This window comes from Chroicocephalus ridibundus, chromosome 29, assembly GCF_963924245.1.
Source record: "Chroicocephalus ridibundus chromosome 29, bChrRid1.1, whole genome shotgun sequence".
In the NCBI taxonomy this organism is placed as follows: Eukaryota; Metazoa; Chordata; class Aves; order Charadriiformes; family Laridae; genus Chroicocephalus; species Chroicocephalus ridibundus.
In genome coordinates, this window is record NC_086312.1 from 1,186,458 (window position 1) to 1,203,340 (window position 16,883).

Genomic DNA, 16,883 nt, shown 5'->3' on the forward strand with positions numbered 1-16,883 from the left:
TCATCAGCATTAATTAAGCTGCCACTGGGAGGGGGCCCTGCATCAGCACGTGTGGTGCGTGGTGCGGTTTGCCCCGGTGGGCGGGCGGCGGAACCTCGGCAGACCCCTCCAGATTCAGCCTTTGGGGCTTTTTTGCTCTTTTTATTCATGATAAATCCAAACATCAACAGCAACGGAAAAGCCCTTTTGGGCCAAAATCCCCCTTTCCTGCTCACAGCCACCTCAGAACAGCAGCAGCAGCAGGTGACGCATGTCCCACTCATGGGAACAGCGGGCTGCCACAGGGGGGCTGGAGGGGGCCAGGGGGGCTCCTGCGAGTTTGGGGGGGATCCCTGCAGATTTGGGGCCCGTATCAGGTCTCGGGCTGCAGGCAGAGGTCTCGGTAGGCCGCCTCCACGGTGCGGCAGACCTGCTGGAGCTCGGCCTCAGCCTGCCCCACTCGCTCCATCACCTCTGCCAGCTCCTGCAGCCGCTCCTGGATCAGCTCATTGTGGAGGCCGTAGAGGTGGAAGAGCCGCTCCTCCAGCTGCTCCGCCAGCCCTGAGACCTGCCGCGATGCGGCGGAAAAATAGGGGGGGAGAAACAGTTCTTGCTGGGGCACAGGGGCAGGCAGCGCTGCTGGCACGGCCAGCACCCGGCTGCCATCCCTGGAGGCGGGGTGGCAGCTGTGGCTGGCCGGGCTGGCACAGCTCCCGGCCTGGCTTGACTTGGCCGCTGCCACTGCCAGCTGCGCCCACGGTAGCCAGAGCACCGGCCGCGGTAGCCACTGAGTGCCGGGTCACTGTGGGCCGCAGCTGCTGAGTCCGGGCTGCCATCTGCGCCTGGGCCTGCGGGAGCCCCACCACTCCTGCCCCCCTGGCTGTGGGGACGCCGGTGGGAGCAAAGTCCGGCGCGGCACGCAGCCGTGCGAGGACACCAAGGGCAGCCAGCGGCTGTGTGGGGACAGGAGTACCCTCTGCTCCCCACAGCGGGGCTGGAGGCAGCTGCAGCCACCCCCAAAGGGGCTGCGGGCGCTACCCTCGCCATGGCAGCGGGCGCCGGTGCATCCGGCACACCAGGCTCTGCAGCTGACGCCGGCGGCTGCTCGCAACACACTCCCTCCCCGCGGCACCTTGTCTCACTGCCCCCCTTCCATCCCCCGCCCAGCCTGCCGCTAATTCGGGCAGAATAATGCAATTAAATGCCTCAAGCAGAGACCGCATGGCCACACAGCAGCAAGGGGCTTGCGTGGGCCAGGGGCTCCTCACACCCACTCCCCCCCTCCCGAGCCAGCAGCCCCCACCTTCAGCAGCAGGCTCTCCCTGAAGCCACTCATGACGGTGTGATCCTCCTTTCGGCTGTCGTTCACTCTGTCGATCAGCTGCTGGGCGCGCTGCTGCAGGCCCCCGACGCTGGCGTCCAGCGAGGCAAAGTAGCGGGAGGCCTGGCCGTCCAGCGCCGCCTCTGTGCCGGGCCGGGGGGCCACTGGCAGACCCTCCGTCCTCGGTACAAACACAAGACCCGCATATCAGGGACCCGGGCAGCGATGTTAATTGGGAGATGTGGGGATCCCTGCTAACAAACGTGGCAGCCCACGGATATGTGTCACCCCATGGATATGTGTCACCCCCTCTCCACACCGCCTGTGGGGTTGTCACTCCCTATACACTCTTCTCTGTTCACCCTGGAGAAGAGAAGGCTCCAGGGGCACCTCAGAGCCCCTTCCAGTCCCCAGATGGGATCCAGGAAAGCTGGGGAGGGGCTCTGGATCAGGGAGGGGAGCCATGGCATAGGGGGAACAGTTTTAAACCAAAAGAGGGGAGATTTAGATGAGATATCAGGAAGAAATTCGTCACTATGAGGGTGGTGAGCCCCTGGCCCAGGTTGCCCAGAGAAGCTGTGGCTGCCCCATCCCTGGAGGGGTTCAGGCCCAGGTTGGACAGGACTTGGAGCAACCTGGTCTGGTGGAAGGTGTCCCTGGATGATCTTTAAGGTCCCTTCCAATTTAGGTCAAAACTGTGAGGCAACAGAGTGTGGAAAACGTGTTACCTGTCGGGGTTCTCGCTGGGGAGCTCGTCCCTGCCCACTCCTGCCAAGAAGGGGCTGCCGCCTGCTGCCGCCTCCACCTCGGGGACATCGTGCTCCTTTCACGACATGCCCACCCTGAGGGCTGGTGGCCCTGGGGGCTGGGGCTTGGCGGGGGGTAGCCGGACACCCAAGTGGCTCAGGGTCTATGCTGCGCCTGGCACCCCCAGCCCCAGGGGGGGTCCCTCCGGGGGAACTGGGGAGATGGGGAGCAGCTGTGGGACCGGGAACCGGTGCGGGGGGATGAGGAGGAGACCGGGGACCGGGACCGGTGCGGGGTGGGAGAGGGACCCAGGCCCCGCCACCGCCCCCTCAGGGCGCTGAGGGGAGCATGGTGGGCGGGACCTCGGGAGGCGGGGAAGCGACTGGCAGCCGCGTCGGCCAATCGGCGCCCGCCTGGGGCGAGAAGGGAAGGTGGGTCCAGCCAATGAAAGGCGGCGCGGGAAAAGGCGGGAAGGGCCGGGCCGGGCGCTGAGGAGACGGAGCCGCGATGGCGCCGGTAGGACCGAGGAGGGGGACACGGACCGGGCGGCCTGTGGCGGGGCGGGGGGAGGCCGGTTGACGGGCGGGGGCCGGGCTGAGGCAGCCCCGGGGGTCATGGGGAGCCACAGTTGGGGCTGGAGCGTCCGTGGGGGCAGCTCCTGTACGAGGCCCCCACCCTGTGAACACCCCCCCCCACGCACACGCAGTCCCCGCCCCAGCACAGGCACAGGCTCCGGGTTGGGCAAAGGGGCTTTATTGAGTCCCCCTCCTCCTGGGAGACAGGGGCCAGGGCTTTATCGAGGCCTCCTCCCCCCGGGAGAACAGGGCTTTATTGAGGGCTCCCCAACTCGCAGGCCGGGGCTCCATCGAGGGGCCCCCCGGAAGGCCAAGGCCTAGGTGTCCAGGCGGCAGAGCGGGCTGTCGTAGACCATCTGCAGGTTAATGCGGTGCCCCACCAGCTCGCGGATGTTGTTGATGCCGTATTTGATCATGGTGGGGCTGGCGCAGGAAGGGGGGGGGGTGTCAGCAAGGATGGCTCCCATGCCAGGCACACCCCCTCCGGCCATTCTCCCCCCTCCTCACTCACCGCTCCAGCGAGAGCCCCCAGGCGATGACGGAGACGTTCTCGGGCAGCCCCATGGGCAGCAGCAGCTCAGGGCGGAAGACCCCCGAGTTCCCCACCTCCACCCACTTCTTCAGCCCTAAAGGGGGGGAGTTGCATGGGCCTCACCCCACAGGGGGTGAGGGGGGGGCCCCAACCTTGGGGCACCCTGGAGATGCCCTCCCTCACCAGGCCACCCCACAGAGGCACCCCAAAGCCCCCCTGCTCCAGGGGAGAGAGCGAGGCTAGGACGATCCCTACGCCATACGACCACCCCAGAGCCCCCCAGCCTGCCAGGGCACCTCAAAGCCCCCCACACCACAGGGGAGAGAATGAGGCAAAACTGGATGCCAGCCCAAAAAGTCACCCCATTTCCCCCCTGCTCTGTGGGGCCACATGGAGACGGTGGGGTCCCCGCCACAGTCTGTGGGTGCACACGCAGACCCTGGGGCTCCTTGGGGGCCCATGCAGACCCCCTGAGACCCCCCGTGCTCCATAGGTGGGGGGAGCGTACAGAGCCCCAGAGCCCTCCTTACCCTCGTGGTAGCTGAACACCTCCATGCTGGGCTCGGTGTAGGGGTTATAGGCCGGCTTGAAGCGCAGCTGGGTGATGCCTGGGGACAGAGGGAGGAGTTAGGGGAGCCCCTGGGGAGCCCCCTGACCCCTCCCCGGTGGCCCCCCCATACCCAGCTTGCTGAAGAACTGCCGGAGGGTGCCCATGAGGTGGCCGAGGGTGAGGCCGCGGTCAGCCACCACCCCCTCCACCTGGTGGAACTCGGCCAAGTGGGTGGCATCCAGGCTCTCGTTGCGGAAAACCCGGTCGATGGAGAAGTATTTCACCGGGGAGAACTTCTCCTGCGTGGGGGGGCGGGTAGCAAAGGATGAAGGAGGTCAGGTGGGGTGCCCCCAGACCCTCCTGTGCCCCCCTAGACCCGTCCCACCTGGCGGGCCAGCCGGTAGAGTGCCCGGGCACTGGCCGACGTGGTGTGGGTGCGCAGCAGGTTCTTCCTCGCCTCCTCCAGCCGCCAGTCGTACTTGTACCTGGGAAGGGGGGCTCAGAAGGGGGGGCCCGGCCTGGGGGAGGGGGACACAGCCCCCCAGTCCACCCCCAGGTCTCGTCCTCACCCCTGTGAGCCGTAGCCTCCCTGTGAGTGGACCTTCTTCACCTTGGCCGTGTAGCCAGCGGGCAGCTCAGGGGCCTCGGCGGGATCTGGGGGAGGGGGAAAACAGATACGGAATAGGTCAGTGGGGTTTGGGGGGGGGGGTGTCCCCATTTCCACCCCCCGGCCCCCAGCACCCACCCTGCAGAAAGAAGGTGTCGTGCTGGTCGCGGGCCGGGTGCTGCTGGGGCTGGAAGAGGGCGTCGAAATTCCAGAAGGAGCTCTCCACGAAGTTGTCGGTGGGCATCTCTGTGAACCTGGGGGTTGCGGCGTCAGGTCCCCCCCCTTCCCAGCTTGGGGGATCCCCCGGTGCACACCCCCCCCCCCCGCCTCCCCCCACTCACCCCATCTCCAGGAAGATCTGGCGCAGCTGCGAGCGCACCTTCAGCAGCGGGTGGAGGTGGCCGCAAGCCGGTGGTAGCCCCAGGGCTGAGAAGTTGTAGGGCTTGAAGGGGAGCTGCCGCCAGGAGCCCCTGAGGGTCGGGGGGTCACGGTGAGGTCGTGGAGGTCAAGGTCAGGGGGTCACGGCCAGGTCAGGGGGTTGTGGACTCACGTGGCGATCATCTCCGGCGTCAGCTCCGTCTCCTGCCGCGCCACTGCCGTGCTGAAGGCGCTGCCCTTGCGGATCCAGTAGGATTTGAGGGTGCTGGGGGGGGGACACAGGTGGGGGTCAGGGGGGTTCTCCTCAACCTGCCCCCCTGCCCCGTGTCCTGTCCCTCCCCTCACACTTCCAGCAGCAGCTTCCTCCTCTTGAGCTCGGTGCGCTCACGTTCGGGCAGCCCCTCGGCCTCCCCCTGCTGCACCCGCCGCAGGCTCTCCTGCACCCTGTCCTGCACCTCCGGCACCTGCGGGGAGGGGGGGGGATGATGGGGGGGGGGCACGGGGACCAGGGTGGACGCGTCATGGGGGGGTGGGGGGGTGGAATGGGGGACAGTTTGCCCCTGGGGCTGGGGACAGCCCCAGCCCTGACAGGGACCCCCGGGGTGCTCCAGGGGACACCCCCCCCGGTCACTCCGAGTTCTTGGGAAACCCCCGGGACCCTCCTGGCTCCGGGGAACCCCCTCCCTCAGGACACCCCCAGTTCTGGGGGATCCCCTTGGTCCCTTCAACTCTAGGGGAGCCCCGTGGGATGCACCCAGTTCCAGGGGACCCCCCCGTCCCCCCACCGGGACCCTCCTAGTTTTGGGGGACCTCCTGCCGTTCCCCCCGGTGCCAGTGGACCCCCCGGGACCCCCTCGGTTCTGGGGGATCCACCCCTTCCCCTCCAGGTGATCCCCATCTGTCCTCCTGGGGACCCTCCCAGCTCCAAGGAACCCCCTCCATCCCCTCAGCTCTAGGAGTCCCCGTCCCCCCCCCGGTTCCGGTGGATCCCCCCCCCCCGGGTAACTCACAGCACGAAAGACGCGGGGGCCGCCGGGCGCCCCCTTCTCCAGGTGCAGCCACTTGTTGGCCATGGCCTTGCTGAAGCCCACCGAGCCACCGGGCAGCTTCTGCAGGGGACGGGACGGCGCTCAGCGACCCGGTGTCCCCCCCGGTGTCCCGTTACCCCCCCCCCCCCCCCCCCCCGGTGCTCACCATGGCGTCGCTCTGGGGCAGCCCCTCGGCCGGGAGGCTGCGGAAGAGCCGCACCTCGGGGCTGCCGTCCCGCAGCGCCTCCGCCCCCTCGGGGCTCAGCTCCCACCGCGTCGCCGACCGCGCCTCCGCCTCGATCACCTGCGGGGGACCGGGATCAGCACCGAGGGCAGCGCGGGGGGGGCGGCCCCCGGTACCGGCCCCACCGCTCCCACCTCCCCCAGCGCCTGCAGGCTCTTGACGGCCCCGACGAGCGTCTGGTGGTCGAGGCCGAGCGCGGCGGCCGCCTCCAGGCTGCAGAGGCCCCCGCCGGGCCCCGCCGCCGCCCGGTCCAGCCGCTCCAGCAGCAGCTCGGCCACGCTCGGCGACATCGCGGCGGTCGGAAGCGCTCCCGGCCGGCACCGGAAGGGGCGGGGCCTCGCTGGGGATGGGCGGCGCCATCTTGAGCGTGGCGAACGCCATCTTGTGTGGTGTGCGGCGCCATCTTGAGCGTGGCAGTAGTAGGGTGGCATGGGGAGACCACCGGGCGCTGCGAGAGGGTTGTGACGTCAGGAGGCTGTGGAGTGACGTCATGAAGCGCTAGGCTGGCTTTACGAAGTACCCTGCGGGGGGGGGAACGTCGGTGCAGCGGCAGGCCGGATCCAAGGGGAGTGCCAGCCCCTCATGGGCAGCGCGCCTCCCCCCTCCCCGGCCTGCACCTCCCTGTTTCACGTGTGCTATGACATCATTGGGCTACGTTACATCACAGCTCCATATTAGGTCATAAATATTTTAGATGAAAACAAGACTCCCCATCCTCTGTGTTATATCACCCCCCCCCGCCGCGCGTTCCCCGACATGTCGGGACCCCGACCCGCTCCCCGCTGCTATTATGGGATGGCAGGCGCTGCCCCCCACGTGGTCTGAGGGGGGGGTGGGTGGGGGGAACTGGCCCTTTAAGAGCGCCCGTGCCCACGTGACCGCGGTGACGCACGCGCGGAGGGAGGGCGGGCGAGCGCGGACCGGGGGGGGGGGGGCGTCTCCCTCCGAACGCGTGGTCGCTGCCCATTGGCTGCCGCGCTCAGCCAATGGGAAGCGGCCATCTGGGACGCCAACGTTCGGGGGCGCCGTCGCCGCCGGCCAGCGGGCGGGCGGCCAATGGGAGCGGGCCCCAAGCGGGCGCGGGCCAATGGGCCGGGGCCGGAGGCGGGCCGAGGGGCGGCGGGCGGATAAAAGGCGGCGGCGCCACCACCCCCCTCCGCAGTGCCGGGCGCCGCCGGGCCAGGAGGGAGGGGAAGGCCGCGCTGTGTGGGGACCGACCGCCATGAGCCGCCTCAGCCTCCCCGTCCTGCTCGGCGCCCTCCTGGCGCTGGCGGCGGCCGGGCCCACCCAGTTCTTCCGGGAGGAGTTCGGGGATGGAGGTGAGGGGGGGCCGGGGCGCGGCCTGCGGGGTCCCCTGAGGTGACGGGGGCCTGGAGGGGAGGGTCCCAGAGGTGAGGGAGGTTGTGGAGGCCCGGGGGTCCTATGAGATAAAGGGGAGTCCCATGAGGTGAGAGGGGTTATAGAGGCCTGGGGGGTCCCCTGAGGTAAAGGCAGTTGGAGGGGGGTCGCCCTGAGGTGAGACAGGCGGCTGTAGGGAGCCAGGGTGTCACTTCAGGTGAGAGGGGATATGGGGGGGCCTGGGAGCCTCCCCCGAGCTGGAGGTCGGGGGCTGTGGGTGGGGGTAAGGGGTGGCCCGGTTATGGGAGTGGATGGGGGGGTGTCTCACCTGAGGGGAGAAGGATGAGGGTCGTGGGGGGGATGAAGGGTCTGGGCTGAGGGAGGATCTCTGGAGGAATGGCGGGGGGGCAGGGTGAAGGCTCTGGATTTAGTCTACTCAGGTAGAGTGGGGAGAAATAAGGAGGGGCTGAGATGTATAGGAGTGGGTTAGTGGTCAGGTGGAAGATGGGGGGGCTCAAGGCCTGCTTGGATGGGGGGTCCTGGTGAGCATTTCCCGCTGGAATGGGGACCTGGGAGGATACGCGGGGCTGAGAAGCCCCCCTAAGCTGGGGGGAGAGAGGCAGTGGATGGGGGCTTCTCATTGCGGGGGTGACACTTGGGCATTGGGGTGTTCCCCGTGGGGAGAGGCCAGACAGGAGCTGGCTCATCCAGGGGATTTGTCCTTCCCCGGGCCCCTAAATCCTCCCACGGCAAGAGACACCCCAAGGCCTGAGCTCCCTCTGTGGCTCACAGCAAAATGGAGGGGGGGCCAGCCCTGGCTGTGGCTGGGCAGCTCTTCTCAATGAGCTCCTCTGGAGCGTGACAGGCCTTGGGAGCTGCCCCGGGGGTGTCAGAGTCCCCTCCTCAGCCATGGGGAGGGGGCTCGGTGTCCTGATCTCTCCTGTCCCACAGATGCCTGGACCCGCCGGTGGGTGGAATCAAAGCACAAGTCCGACTATGGCCGGTTCGTCCTCACAGCTGGGAAGTTCTACGGCGACGCTGAGAAGGATAAAGGTGAGGGGACCCCCCGGGACTGGGCTGTGCCAGGTGGGGAATTCCTGGAGCTGGGAATCCCCCCCATCCCAACACGCTCCTCCTCCCACAGGCATCCAGACAAGCCAGGACGCCCGGTTCTACGCCATCTCCTCCCGCTTTGAGCCCTTCAGCAACCGGGACAAGACGCTGGTGGTGCAGTTCACGGTGAAGCACGAGCAGAACATAGACTGTGGCGGTGGCTACGTCAAGCTCTTCCCGGCCAGCCTGAACCAGGAGGACATGCACGGCGACTCAGAGTACAACATCATGTTCGGTGGGTCCCTGCTCCGCCCCCACACCCCCTATGATGCCGTGTGGGACTCCCCTCACCCCCTTTGTCCCCCCCTCAGGCCCTGACATCTGCGGCCCCGGCACCAAGAAGGTCCACGTCATCTTCAACTACAAAGGGAAGAACGTCCTGATCAACAAGGACATTCGCTGCAAGGTGGGGGGGTGGGCAGGGGGCACAGGGGGGCTGCCTTGCCCTGTGTGTGCGGGGGGGTGTCTCCAGCCCCGCTGAGCCCCCCCCTGCCCGCAGGACGACGAGTTCACCCACCTCTATACGCTGGTGGTGCGTCCCGACAACACCTACGAGGTGAAGATCGACAACGGGCGGGTGGAGTCGGGCAGCCTGGAGGAGGACTGGGACCTGCTGCCCCCCCGCAAGATCAAGGACCCCGAGGCGCGGAAACCCGATGACTGGGATGAGCGGGCCAAGATCGATGACCCCGAGGACACCAAGCCTGAGGTTTCTGGGGGAGTCTGAGGGGTGTAGGGGAGGTCGGGGGGGTTGGGCTGTGGCAGTGTCCTGACGGGACGTGTGTGTGTGTGTCCCCAGGACTGGGACAAGCCCGAGCACATCCCTGACCCTGATGCCAAGAAGCCGGAGGATTGGGATGAGGAGATGGACGGGGAGTGGGAGCCCCCCGTCATCCAGAACCCCGAGTACAAGGTGAGGCCGGGGCTCTGCGCAGGGTCGGGGTGGGGGGGAAGGCTCAGGGACGGGCTGTGACATCCCCCCCCCCCGCCGCTGACCCCCTTGTCCCCCCACAGGGCGAATGGCGGCCCCGGCAGATCGACAATCCCGATTACAAGGGGAAGTGGGTGCACCCCGAGATCGACAACCCCGAGTACAGCCCCGACCCCCACCTCTACGCCTACGACAGCTTCGGTGTCATCGGCCTCGACCTCTGGCAGGTGGGTGGGGGCGACAAACCCTCCCCCAAATTCCTGTGTCTTCCCTCCTGAAGTTCTACGTCCCCCTTTTCTGACTCTCTCTTATCCTGCAGGTGAAATCCGGCACCATTTTCGACAACTTTCTCATCACGGATGATGAGAAATTAGCAGAGGAAATCGGGAACGAGACCTGGGGGGCCACCAAGGTAGGGGCGGAGGGGGGAAGGTGACACCCCTCCCACCTGCAACCACCCCGCCTTCCCCCCACGGCTGTACTCACACCCCCGCCCCCTCCCGCAGGAAGCCGAGAGGAAGATGAAGGAGCAGCAGGACGAAGAGCAGCGCAAGAAGCAGGAGGAAGAGGAAAAGCAGCGGAAGGAGGAGGAAGGGGACGAGGAAGGGGACGAGGAGGAAGACGAAGAGGAGGAAGAACCCGAGGAGGCGGAAGCAACCCCCCGGGACGAGCTGTGAGGGGAGGGGGGGCGGAAGGGAGGGTCGGCGAGGACCGTAAATGTCTCTGTGAGACCTGGACTCTTTTCTATGGCCGCCGCCGCCCCACCGGGACACGGCGCCGGTACCGGGAGAGGGGGGGGGGGGGGCGCTCGGCCCCCCACGCCCCCCCCACTCAGCCCCCTGGGGGTGTGTGGGGCCGAGCCCCCCCCCCCCCCGCTCCCGGTACCCTCGGGGTTGTGGGGTGATGGGGGGGGATTGATGTTCCGCGGGCGCACGCGACTGTACGGGTGTAGCGATCCGGTTTCTATTAAATTAACGCTTTCGTCCCGGTTTTTCCGCGCCATCTTCCGCTGGCCGCCGCCATTTTGTGCCGTGTCGTCACGTGACGCCCGCGCCGCCTCACGTGATCAGGGCGCCGCCTATAGGGGGAGGGAGCCTGCGTCACGTGAAGGGGCGGGCGGAGGGGGGGGGAGGCGGTGACGCTCTTCCGGCCCTGCGTCACGTGGCGGAAGCGGCGGGGCGCCTAAGATGGCGGCGGCGTGAGTTGCATGTTGTGGGGGCCGCCGGGAGGAGCCGGAGCCGCCGTTGCCGTTGCCGTTACCGCCGCCGCCGCCATGGCGGTGACCGTGACGCTGAAGACGCTGCAGCAACAAACCTTCAAGATCCGGATGGAGCCGCACGAAACGGTGAGCGCCGAACGGGGCGGGCGGGGATGGGCCTCACCCCCCCCCCCCGCCCCCCCACCAGCAAACCGCCACCGGCCCCGGGCGGCCCCGCCTCATCCCGCCGCTTCTGCCGCGCCGTTGTGACACCCCCTCCCCTTACGGGGTGGGGGGGGATCGCCCCCCATCCGGGGTGGCCTCAGTGTTCACCCCCCGCCTCCTTTCTGGGAGGGGGGGTTGGTGTGTGCGTCCCTCCCGCCGCCTCCTTTTTGGGAGGGGGGCGCTCGGCGTGTGTCCCCCCGCCTCCTTTTTGGGAGAGGGGCTCCCGGTGTCGTTATTCGCCTCCTTTTTGGAGTGGGGGGGGGGGGGGGAGCTCGGTGTGTCACCCTCGCCTCCTTTTAGGGAGGGGGGCCTCGGTGTGTGCCCCCCCCCCCCCCCCCCCCCGTCTCCTTTTTGGAGTGGGGGGATGCGGTGCGTCACCCTTGTCTCCCTTTTAGGGAGGGGGGGTCTCAGTGCGTTCTCTCTGCCTCCGTTTTGGGGGGGTGGCGTTGTCCCCGCCGCAGTGTCAGCCGTTGGGGTGGGGCGCTCGCCGCTGTCGTGCGGCTCCGGAGCTCCCCAGATACTCCAGGCCCCGACGCCTGAGTCCTCTGCACACTCCGGGGGGGGGGGGGGGGTTGCGGGGGGAGGGGTGGAATTATTTTTGCAGGGCTGGAAAGCGGGAGACTGGATGCCCCCCCCCCCCAGATGCTGCTGTCTTCACCTCGCCGGATGGCACAGGGGCTCTCCTGTTTCAGGGGCGCTCGTGTTGGTTTCGGTGGGACCCCGTGTTTTTGGGGTGACCCCCCCATTTCGGGGCTGCCCCTGACCGCCCTCCCTGGGTGTTGCCCCCCCCCCCCCCGCCCCCCGCAGGTGCGGGCGCTGAAGGAGAAGATCGAGGCAGAGAAGGGCAGCGACGCCTTTCCTGTGGCCGGGCAGAAGCTCATTTACGCTGGGAAGATCCTGAGCGACGACGTCCCCATCCGTGAGTACCGTATTGATGAGAAGAACTTCGTGGTTGTCATGGTGACCAAGGTGAGACACACACACACACACACACACCCCCCCCCGAGATCCCCCCTCATCCCTCAAAACGGGACCCCTCCAAACCCCCCCCCCCACTTTCTCACACCCCGTCCTCGTGCAGGCCAAGTCTTCGCTGGGCGCCGCAGCCCCCGAGGCCAGTGCCGGTGGCACCGCGGAGCCTCCCGCGGCACCAGGGCCCCCCCCGGCCGCCGACGCCATCCCCCCGCCACCAGCCGCCCCCAGCGAGGAGACGCCATCCCAGGACCTCCCTCCACTCACCCTCTCAGAGCCCCCAGCAGGGTAAGGGGGGGCAGAAACCCAAGGGGGGTGTGGGGGGTGTCTCATTCTGTTGGTCGGGGCACAGGAGAGGCTGAAACAAAGCCTTTAGGGGGCTGTGGGGGGGTTGGGGGGCAGCCCGGAGATTTGGGGAGGAAGTAGTAAGAGAGTGGGGGCTGGGTCAGCACTGGGGGGGGGGGCTGGGGGGAGGTACAGGGGGTTTCGGGGGGGCCGGCTGTGCCCCAGAGCTCCCAGAAAGGCCCCGTCTGCCACGTCTCTCTCTTGAATCCGCAGCTCTGTTCCCCCCCCAGGTAGCGCGGGGCGCTCGGCCGACGCCGCCTCCACCCTCGGTGGGTGCCGGGGGACGCGGGATGGGGGCGGCGGGGAAGGGCACGAGGGGGAGGAAAGCGGTGGGATGGCGGGGGTGTGGGGAGGTGGGGGTGGGGGCTTCGCAGCATCGGTGGCCCCTGACGTGGGGAGGGCTCTGGAGTGGGGGGGCGGGTCGTGTGCGGAGGGGAGGGGGCGGCGCTGCGGACGGTGTTTTGGGGTCCCCAGATGAGGGAACAGGGCGGGTAAATTGGGGTCTCTGAAGCTCGGGGTTCTTGTTATGGGGCAACGAACGTAAATGGGGGGGTGGGTTCTTGTGGCTGGGGGGGTCCCAGGGCAGCGCACGGGGGGGGGTCCCAGGCCTGTGCTGACACGGGGCTGGCAGTGACGGGCTCGGAGTACGAGACGATGCTGACGGAGATCATGTCGATGGGCTACGAGCGGGAGCGGGTGGTGGCCGCGCTGCGCGCCAGCTACAACAACCCCCACCGCGCCGTCGAGTACCTGCTGACGGTGAGCTGGGGGCTGGGAGAGGGGGGTCCTGGGGGGGAAGGGGGGGCTGTTCCAGGCCCCACCTGAACCCCCCCAACCCCGACCTCCCCAGGGCATCCCCGGCAGCCCCGAGCCCGAGCGCCCGCCCGTGCAGGAGAGTCGCCCCCCGGAGCAGCCAGCGCCAGAAGGTGGGTGTGGGCCGGGCTCTGGGGGAGGGGGGGGTATAAGACCATGCCCAGTGGGTGGGGCTACGGGTGGCCACACCCATGAGGGGTCTTGGGTGGGGCTGGGAGGCTCCTCCCCCTTTTGGGTGGGGCCCAGAGACTTCTCCCCTTTGGGGTGTGGACTGGTTGCCCCATCATTTTGCGGGGGTGCGGTTTACGTGCTCCCCCCATTATGGCTGTGGCCCAATGCTAAGTACTGCCCCTTTGTGGGTGTGGCCTGGGTGGGTGTGGTCAGTGAGTGGGCGTGGCTGAACCTGGCTCCACCTCGTGGTTGTCAGTAGGTATCAGTAGGGACCAGAGTGAACAATGTGGCTGCTCTGGGGCCACGAGTCGCGCCAGGTGACTCACAGGGCTTGAGGTAGCACCAGGTAGCCGGGGGGGGGTGGGGGTGTGTGGCCCGGTCAGACCCTGCCACCGGTGGGTGTGGCTCGGTCTGGACCCACCCCCCGACCCCCCCCACCCCCCTTTGCAGGAGAGAACCCCCTGGAATTCTTGCGGGAGCAGCCCCAGTTCCAGAACATGCGGCAGGTGATCCAGCAGAACCCGGCCCTGCTGCCCGCCCTGCTCCAGCAGCTGGGCCAGGAGAACCCCCAGCTGCTCCAGGTACCGCCCCGAGGATCCCCCCTGAGACCCCCCAGCCCCTCCCCCCCGAGGATACCTCCCCGCTCACCCCCCCCCCCCCCTCCCCTTCCCCCCTCCCCAGCAAATCAGCCAGCACCAGGAGCAGTTCATCCAGATGCTGAACGAGCCGCTGGGGGAACTGGGCGACCTGGAGGGGGAGATGGGCGCCATCGGGGACGAGTCCCCCCAGATGAACTACATCCAGGTGACGCCTCAGGAAAAAGAAGCCATAGAAAGGGTAAGGGCGCGGGGGCGCCGGGGTGAGGTGGACAGTGGCAGGGTGCAGGGGCAGCTCCTGCCCGTCAGTAGGGACCAGGATTAACAGCGTGGCTGCTCTGTGAACACAAGTCACCCCAGGTGGCTTACAGCCATCAGTAGGGACCAGAGTTAACAGCGCTGAGGAAGATGAGGAAACAGCCCCGTTAGAGCTGTTATTAGGCCCCAGAATTAACACTGCTGGGAGGCACAGTGACCTTAGGGCTGCTGGGAACGGCAGCGGTTGGGCTGCAGTCATTAGGCTCCAGAGTCAACAGCAGCAGAACGTGGCTGTTGGTGGGAACCAGAAAACCAAGAGCTGCTTTTTAACCATCATTAGGGCCCAGAGTTAACGCTGGGAACGTACAGAGAGCCAACGCCGGGTTGGCGGGGGGGGGGGGGCACACAGCGCCACCCACCGTTAGGATCAGGAGTTGAGGGTGGGAAGTTGTGCCCGCGTCGGGGTGTCGGTAGGGCCCAGAGTGAACGTTTTTTTCCCCCCCCCCCCCGCACCCGGCGGCAGTTGAAGGCGCTGGGCTTCCCCGAGAGCCTGGTGATCCAGGCCTACTTCGCCTGCGAGAAGAACGAGAACCTGGCGGCCAACTTCCTGCTCAGCCAGAACTTCGACGACGACTGAGGGACCCGGGGGAGGACGCCCCTGGGGGGGGAACGGGGGGGCGCATGGGGTCTGTGCTGCCCCTAGGGAGGGGGGGCTCCTGCTGCGGGGGGGGAGGGGAGGGGGGGGGCTGTGGCTCTGCCTTTTGGGGAGAGGCAGGACTGGGCCCCCCGTTGCGCCCCAAGGGAGCAGCGGCGATCGGTGGATCCCCCCCCCCGCCCCCCAACGCTGGGGGGGGGGGGGGGGGGGTTGCTCCACAAACCGCTTTCTCCTGTCCCGACCCCCCCCCCCCTCCCAACAGCCCCAACCCCCCCTGCTTCCCCCCCCCCCGCCCCCGCCTTCCCCCGTTTGGCCCTGGGGGGTGGGGGGCGGCGCCGCGGGAAGAACTACAATTCGGGGGAAGAGATTAAACACAGAATTTTAACCCCATTTTTGGGGGTGCTGTGGGTGTGTTTCCGGAGTGGGGGGGGGGGGTCGCTCAGGAGGTGACATTCTCCGGGGGGGGGCCGGGCGGCGGCGGCGGCCTCGGCGGCGGCCATGGCGCTGCGCGCGGCCTCCTCCCGCTCCTGCCGCCGCCGCCGCTTCTCCTCCCGCCGCCGCTGCCGCTCCAGGTCTTGCAGCAGCGCCTGGGCCCGGGCAGCGGCGGCGCGGGGGGGGGGTCCCGGCTCGGGAGAGCCCCCCCAGCCCCGCCTCGGCCAGCAGCCTCTGCCGTCGCGCCGCGTCCTCCCGCGCCCGCTCCCGCGCCGCCGCCCGCTCCTGCCGCCAGGCGCTCACCCGTGCCGGCATCGCCGCCAGGCTGCGGGCCACCAGCTGCCGCCTGGGGACAGGGGGGGGGACACCGTGGGGACACCCCGATGGGGGGACAGCCCCCCGACCCCCCCCATCCCCACCAACGCTCACAGTTCTCCCAGCGTTCCGTCCCAGTGCCCGCAGCTCCGTCCAGCCCCGATCCCAGTTCTGCCACTCCCGGACTCTGATCCCAGTTCTCCCACTGCCACCAGTGTACCCTGCAGTGCCCCCCCCCCCCCCCCAAATCCCGGTCCCAATTCTCCCGGTTTTCACCACTTCTGCCACCCCACCCACCCCGATCCCAGTTCTTCCAGCGCCTCCCCAACCCAATTCCCGTCCCTCCCAGTTCTTACCTGTGCCCCCACTACCCCCCCGCTCCCGCTTTCCCCAGTGCCCCCCCCCCAGACTCCGATCCCAGTTCTCGCCGTGACATCGCTGTATCCCCCCCTTCCCCCCCCAAACCCCCGATCCCAGTTCTCCCAGTATCCCCACTCCTTCCGGTGTCCCCCCAGCCCCGATCCCGGTTCTCCCCGTGCCGCCGGTGTGTCCCCCAGTGCCCCCGGACCCGATGCCGGTTCTCCCCGTGCCTCGTGTGGCCCCCCCCGTCCCAGTGCCCGCAGTTCCCCCCCGCCCCGATCCCAGTTCCCCCCAGTCCCGCCACCCCCCGCCCCGGTGCCGGTCCCCGCCGTGCCCCCGCCCCGCCCCACCTCTCCTCCCGCCGCCGCTCCTCCTCCCGCTCCCGCCGATCCAGCGCCGCCTCCACCTCCCGCAATGGCGGGTCCCACTCGCGCTCCTCCGCCTCGGCCGCCCGCAGCTGCTCGGGGCTGGGCCAGAGCCGCCACACCGGCACCGCCGCCGCGTCCCCGAGCCGCCCGAACCGCCGCGCCGCCGCCCGCAGATCCGCGGGGTCCGCCGGGGCCGGGCCCGTGCGGCGCCGCAGCGGGGCCGCCCGGTAGAGCCGCGCCGGGGCCGCGATCGCCAGCGAGGCCCGGGCCCGGCTCAGCGCCGCCGACAGCGCTCGCCCCATGGGCGGCGCCATCTTGAGCGGGGCGGCGGAGGTGACGCACCGGAAACGGCTGAAGGCGCGGGCGGAAGCCGGGCAGGGAGGTGAGGGGCGGGGCAAGGGGGCGGGGCACCACGGTGCGGGCGGGCCCGATGGCGGGGAGGGCTCCTAACGCGGCGGGGGGAGCCCGGGGGGGGGACGGGACCCCAAATCAGTGTTTTGCGGGGGGGCGCTCCCCTCCGCCCTCCCCCAAACCGCCGCCCCTCCCCCGTGTTGGGGGGGGGCGGGCGTTGGGCTCAGCGCGGGTTCCCCTCCCCCCCCCCCGGACCCCCCCCCCCGCCCCGTTTCCAGCCTCCGCCAAACCCCGGGGCCGCTGCCAAGGGCCCGGCGCCGTTAACCCCTCCCTGCCCGCCCCCGGGACCCCCCCCCGGGACGCCCAGCAGCCCCCGGGCGCCAGGGTCCCCTGCTGGGGGCGGGGGGGGGGCGGTGGCTGACGGGCAAAGCCGGGGGGGGGGCGGCCGGACGCCGGGGTCCGCTCCCCGCCTGGGCCCCAC

At 69.1% G+C, this 16,883-nt stretch overlaps 5 protein-coding genes across 5 annotated transcripts; 2 read left to right on the forward strand and 3 right to left on the reverse strand.

Annotated features, from left to right (window-relative positions):
- Window positions 1-119: 119 nt before the first annotated feature.
- SYCE2 (synaptonemal complex central element protein 2) lies at window positions 120-2,135 on the reverse strand. The gene is given in 3 exon segments (XM_063318977.1): window positions 120-547; window positions 1,283-1,481; window positions 2,029-2,135. Coding segments are annotated over 3 exon segments (501 nt in total). The 3' UTR covers window positions 120-352.
- A 649-nt stretch (window positions 2,136-2,784) lies between these two features.
- FARSA (phenylalanyl-tRNA synthetase subunit alpha) lies at window positions 2,785-6,293 on the reverse strand. The gene is made up of 13 exons (XM_063318975.1): window positions 6,096-6,293; window positions 5,884-6,021; window positions 5,700-5,798; window positions 5,035-5,153; window positions 4,862-4,954; window positions 4,653-4,781; window positions 4,450-4,565; window positions 4,274-4,358; window positions 4,090-4,189; window positions 3,835-4,003; window positions 3,685-3,762; window positions 3,134-3,248; window positions 2,785-3,045 (listed from the first exon to the last, which is right to left on the reverse strand). Exons 1-13 carry the CDS (start codon window positions 6,249-6,251, stop codon window positions 2,940-2,942), a joined length of 1,503 nt encoding a protein of 500 aa, XP_063175045.1. The 5' UTR covers window positions 6,252-6,293; the 3' UTR covers window positions 2,785-2,939.
- Window positions 6,294-7,023: 730 nt separating this feature from the next.
- Window positions 7,024-10,334, forward strand: CALR (calreticulin). Its single transcript, XM_063318965.1, has 9 exons — window positions 7,024-7,280; window positions 8,251-8,352; window positions 8,444-8,647; window positions 8,724-8,818; window positions 8,912-9,121; window positions 9,212-9,325; window positions 9,427-9,570; window positions 9,663-9,755; window positions 9,850-10,334. Exons 1-9 carry the CDS (start codon window positions 7,049-7,051, stop codon window positions 10,018-10,020), a joined length of 1,365 nt encoding a protein of 454 aa, XP_063175035.1. The 5' UTR covers window positions 7,024-7,048; the 3' UTR covers window positions 10,021-10,334.
- Window positions 10,335-10,480: 146 nt separating this feature from the next.
- On the forward strand, window positions 10,481-14,966 carry RAD23A (RAD23 homolog A, nucleotide excision repair protein). The gene is made up of 9 exons (XM_063318972.1): window positions 10,481-10,688; window positions 11,574-11,735; window positions 11,848-12,026; window positions 12,297-12,352; window positions 12,715-12,842; window positions 12,934-13,009; window positions 13,518-13,648; window positions 13,749-13,904; window positions 14,445-14,966. The coding sequence occupies exons 1-9, from the start codon at window positions 10,551-10,553 to the stop codon at window positions 14,556-14,558; spliced, it is 1,140 nt and encodes a 379-aa protein (XP_063175042.1). The 5' UTR covers window positions 10,481-10,550; the 3' UTR covers window positions 14,559-14,966.
- GADD45GIP1 (GADD45G interacting protein 1) lies at window positions 14,924-16,428 on the reverse strand. The gene is given in 3 exon segments (XM_063318973.1): window positions 14,924-15,202; window positions 15,204-15,354; window positions 16,034-16,428. Coding segments are annotated over 3 exon segments (762 nt in total). The 5' UTR covers window positions 16,366-16,428.
- Between the last annotated feature and the right edge of the window lie 455 nt (window positions 16,429-16,883).

Coding starts and splice junctions, on each gene's coding strand:
- CALR (XM_063318965.1), top strand. CDS start 7,049: ATGGGCCGGGGCCGGAGGCGGGCCGAGGGGCGGCGGGCGGATAAAAGG. Junction 9,326..9,426: donor TCCAGAACCCCGAGTACAAG/GTGAGGCCGGGG, acceptor GTCCCCCCACAG/GGCGAATGGCGGCCCCGGCA. Junction 9,756..9,849: donor AGACCTGGGGGGCCACCAAG/GTAGGGGCGGAG, acceptor CCCCTCCCGCAG/GAAGCCGAGAGGAAGATGAA.
- FARSA (XM_063318975.1), bottom strand. CDS start 6,251: ATGTCGCCGAGCGTGGCCGAGCTGCTGCTGGAGCGGCTGGACCGGGCG. Junction 5,154..5,699: donor GCCCCCGCGTCTTTCGTGCT/GTGAGTTACCCG, acceptor CCCTCCCCGCAG/GTGCCGGAGGTGCAGGACAG. Junction 4,190..4,273: donor GGAGGCTACGGCTCACAGGG/GTGAGGACGAGA, acceptor CCCCCTTCCCAG/GTACAAGTACGACTGGCGGC.
- RAD23A (XM_063318972.1), top strand. CDS start 10,551: ATGTTGTGGGGGCCGCCGGGAGGAGCCGGAGCCGCCGTTGCCGTTGCC. Junction 11,736..11,847: donor TGGTTGTCATGGTGACCAAG/GTGAGACACACA, acceptor GTCCTCGTGCAG/GCCAAGTCTTCGCTGGGCGC. Junction 13,905..14,444: donor AAAAAGAAGCCATAGAAAGG/GTAAGGGCGCGG, acceptor ACCCGGCGGCAG/TTGAAGGCGCTGGGCTTCCC.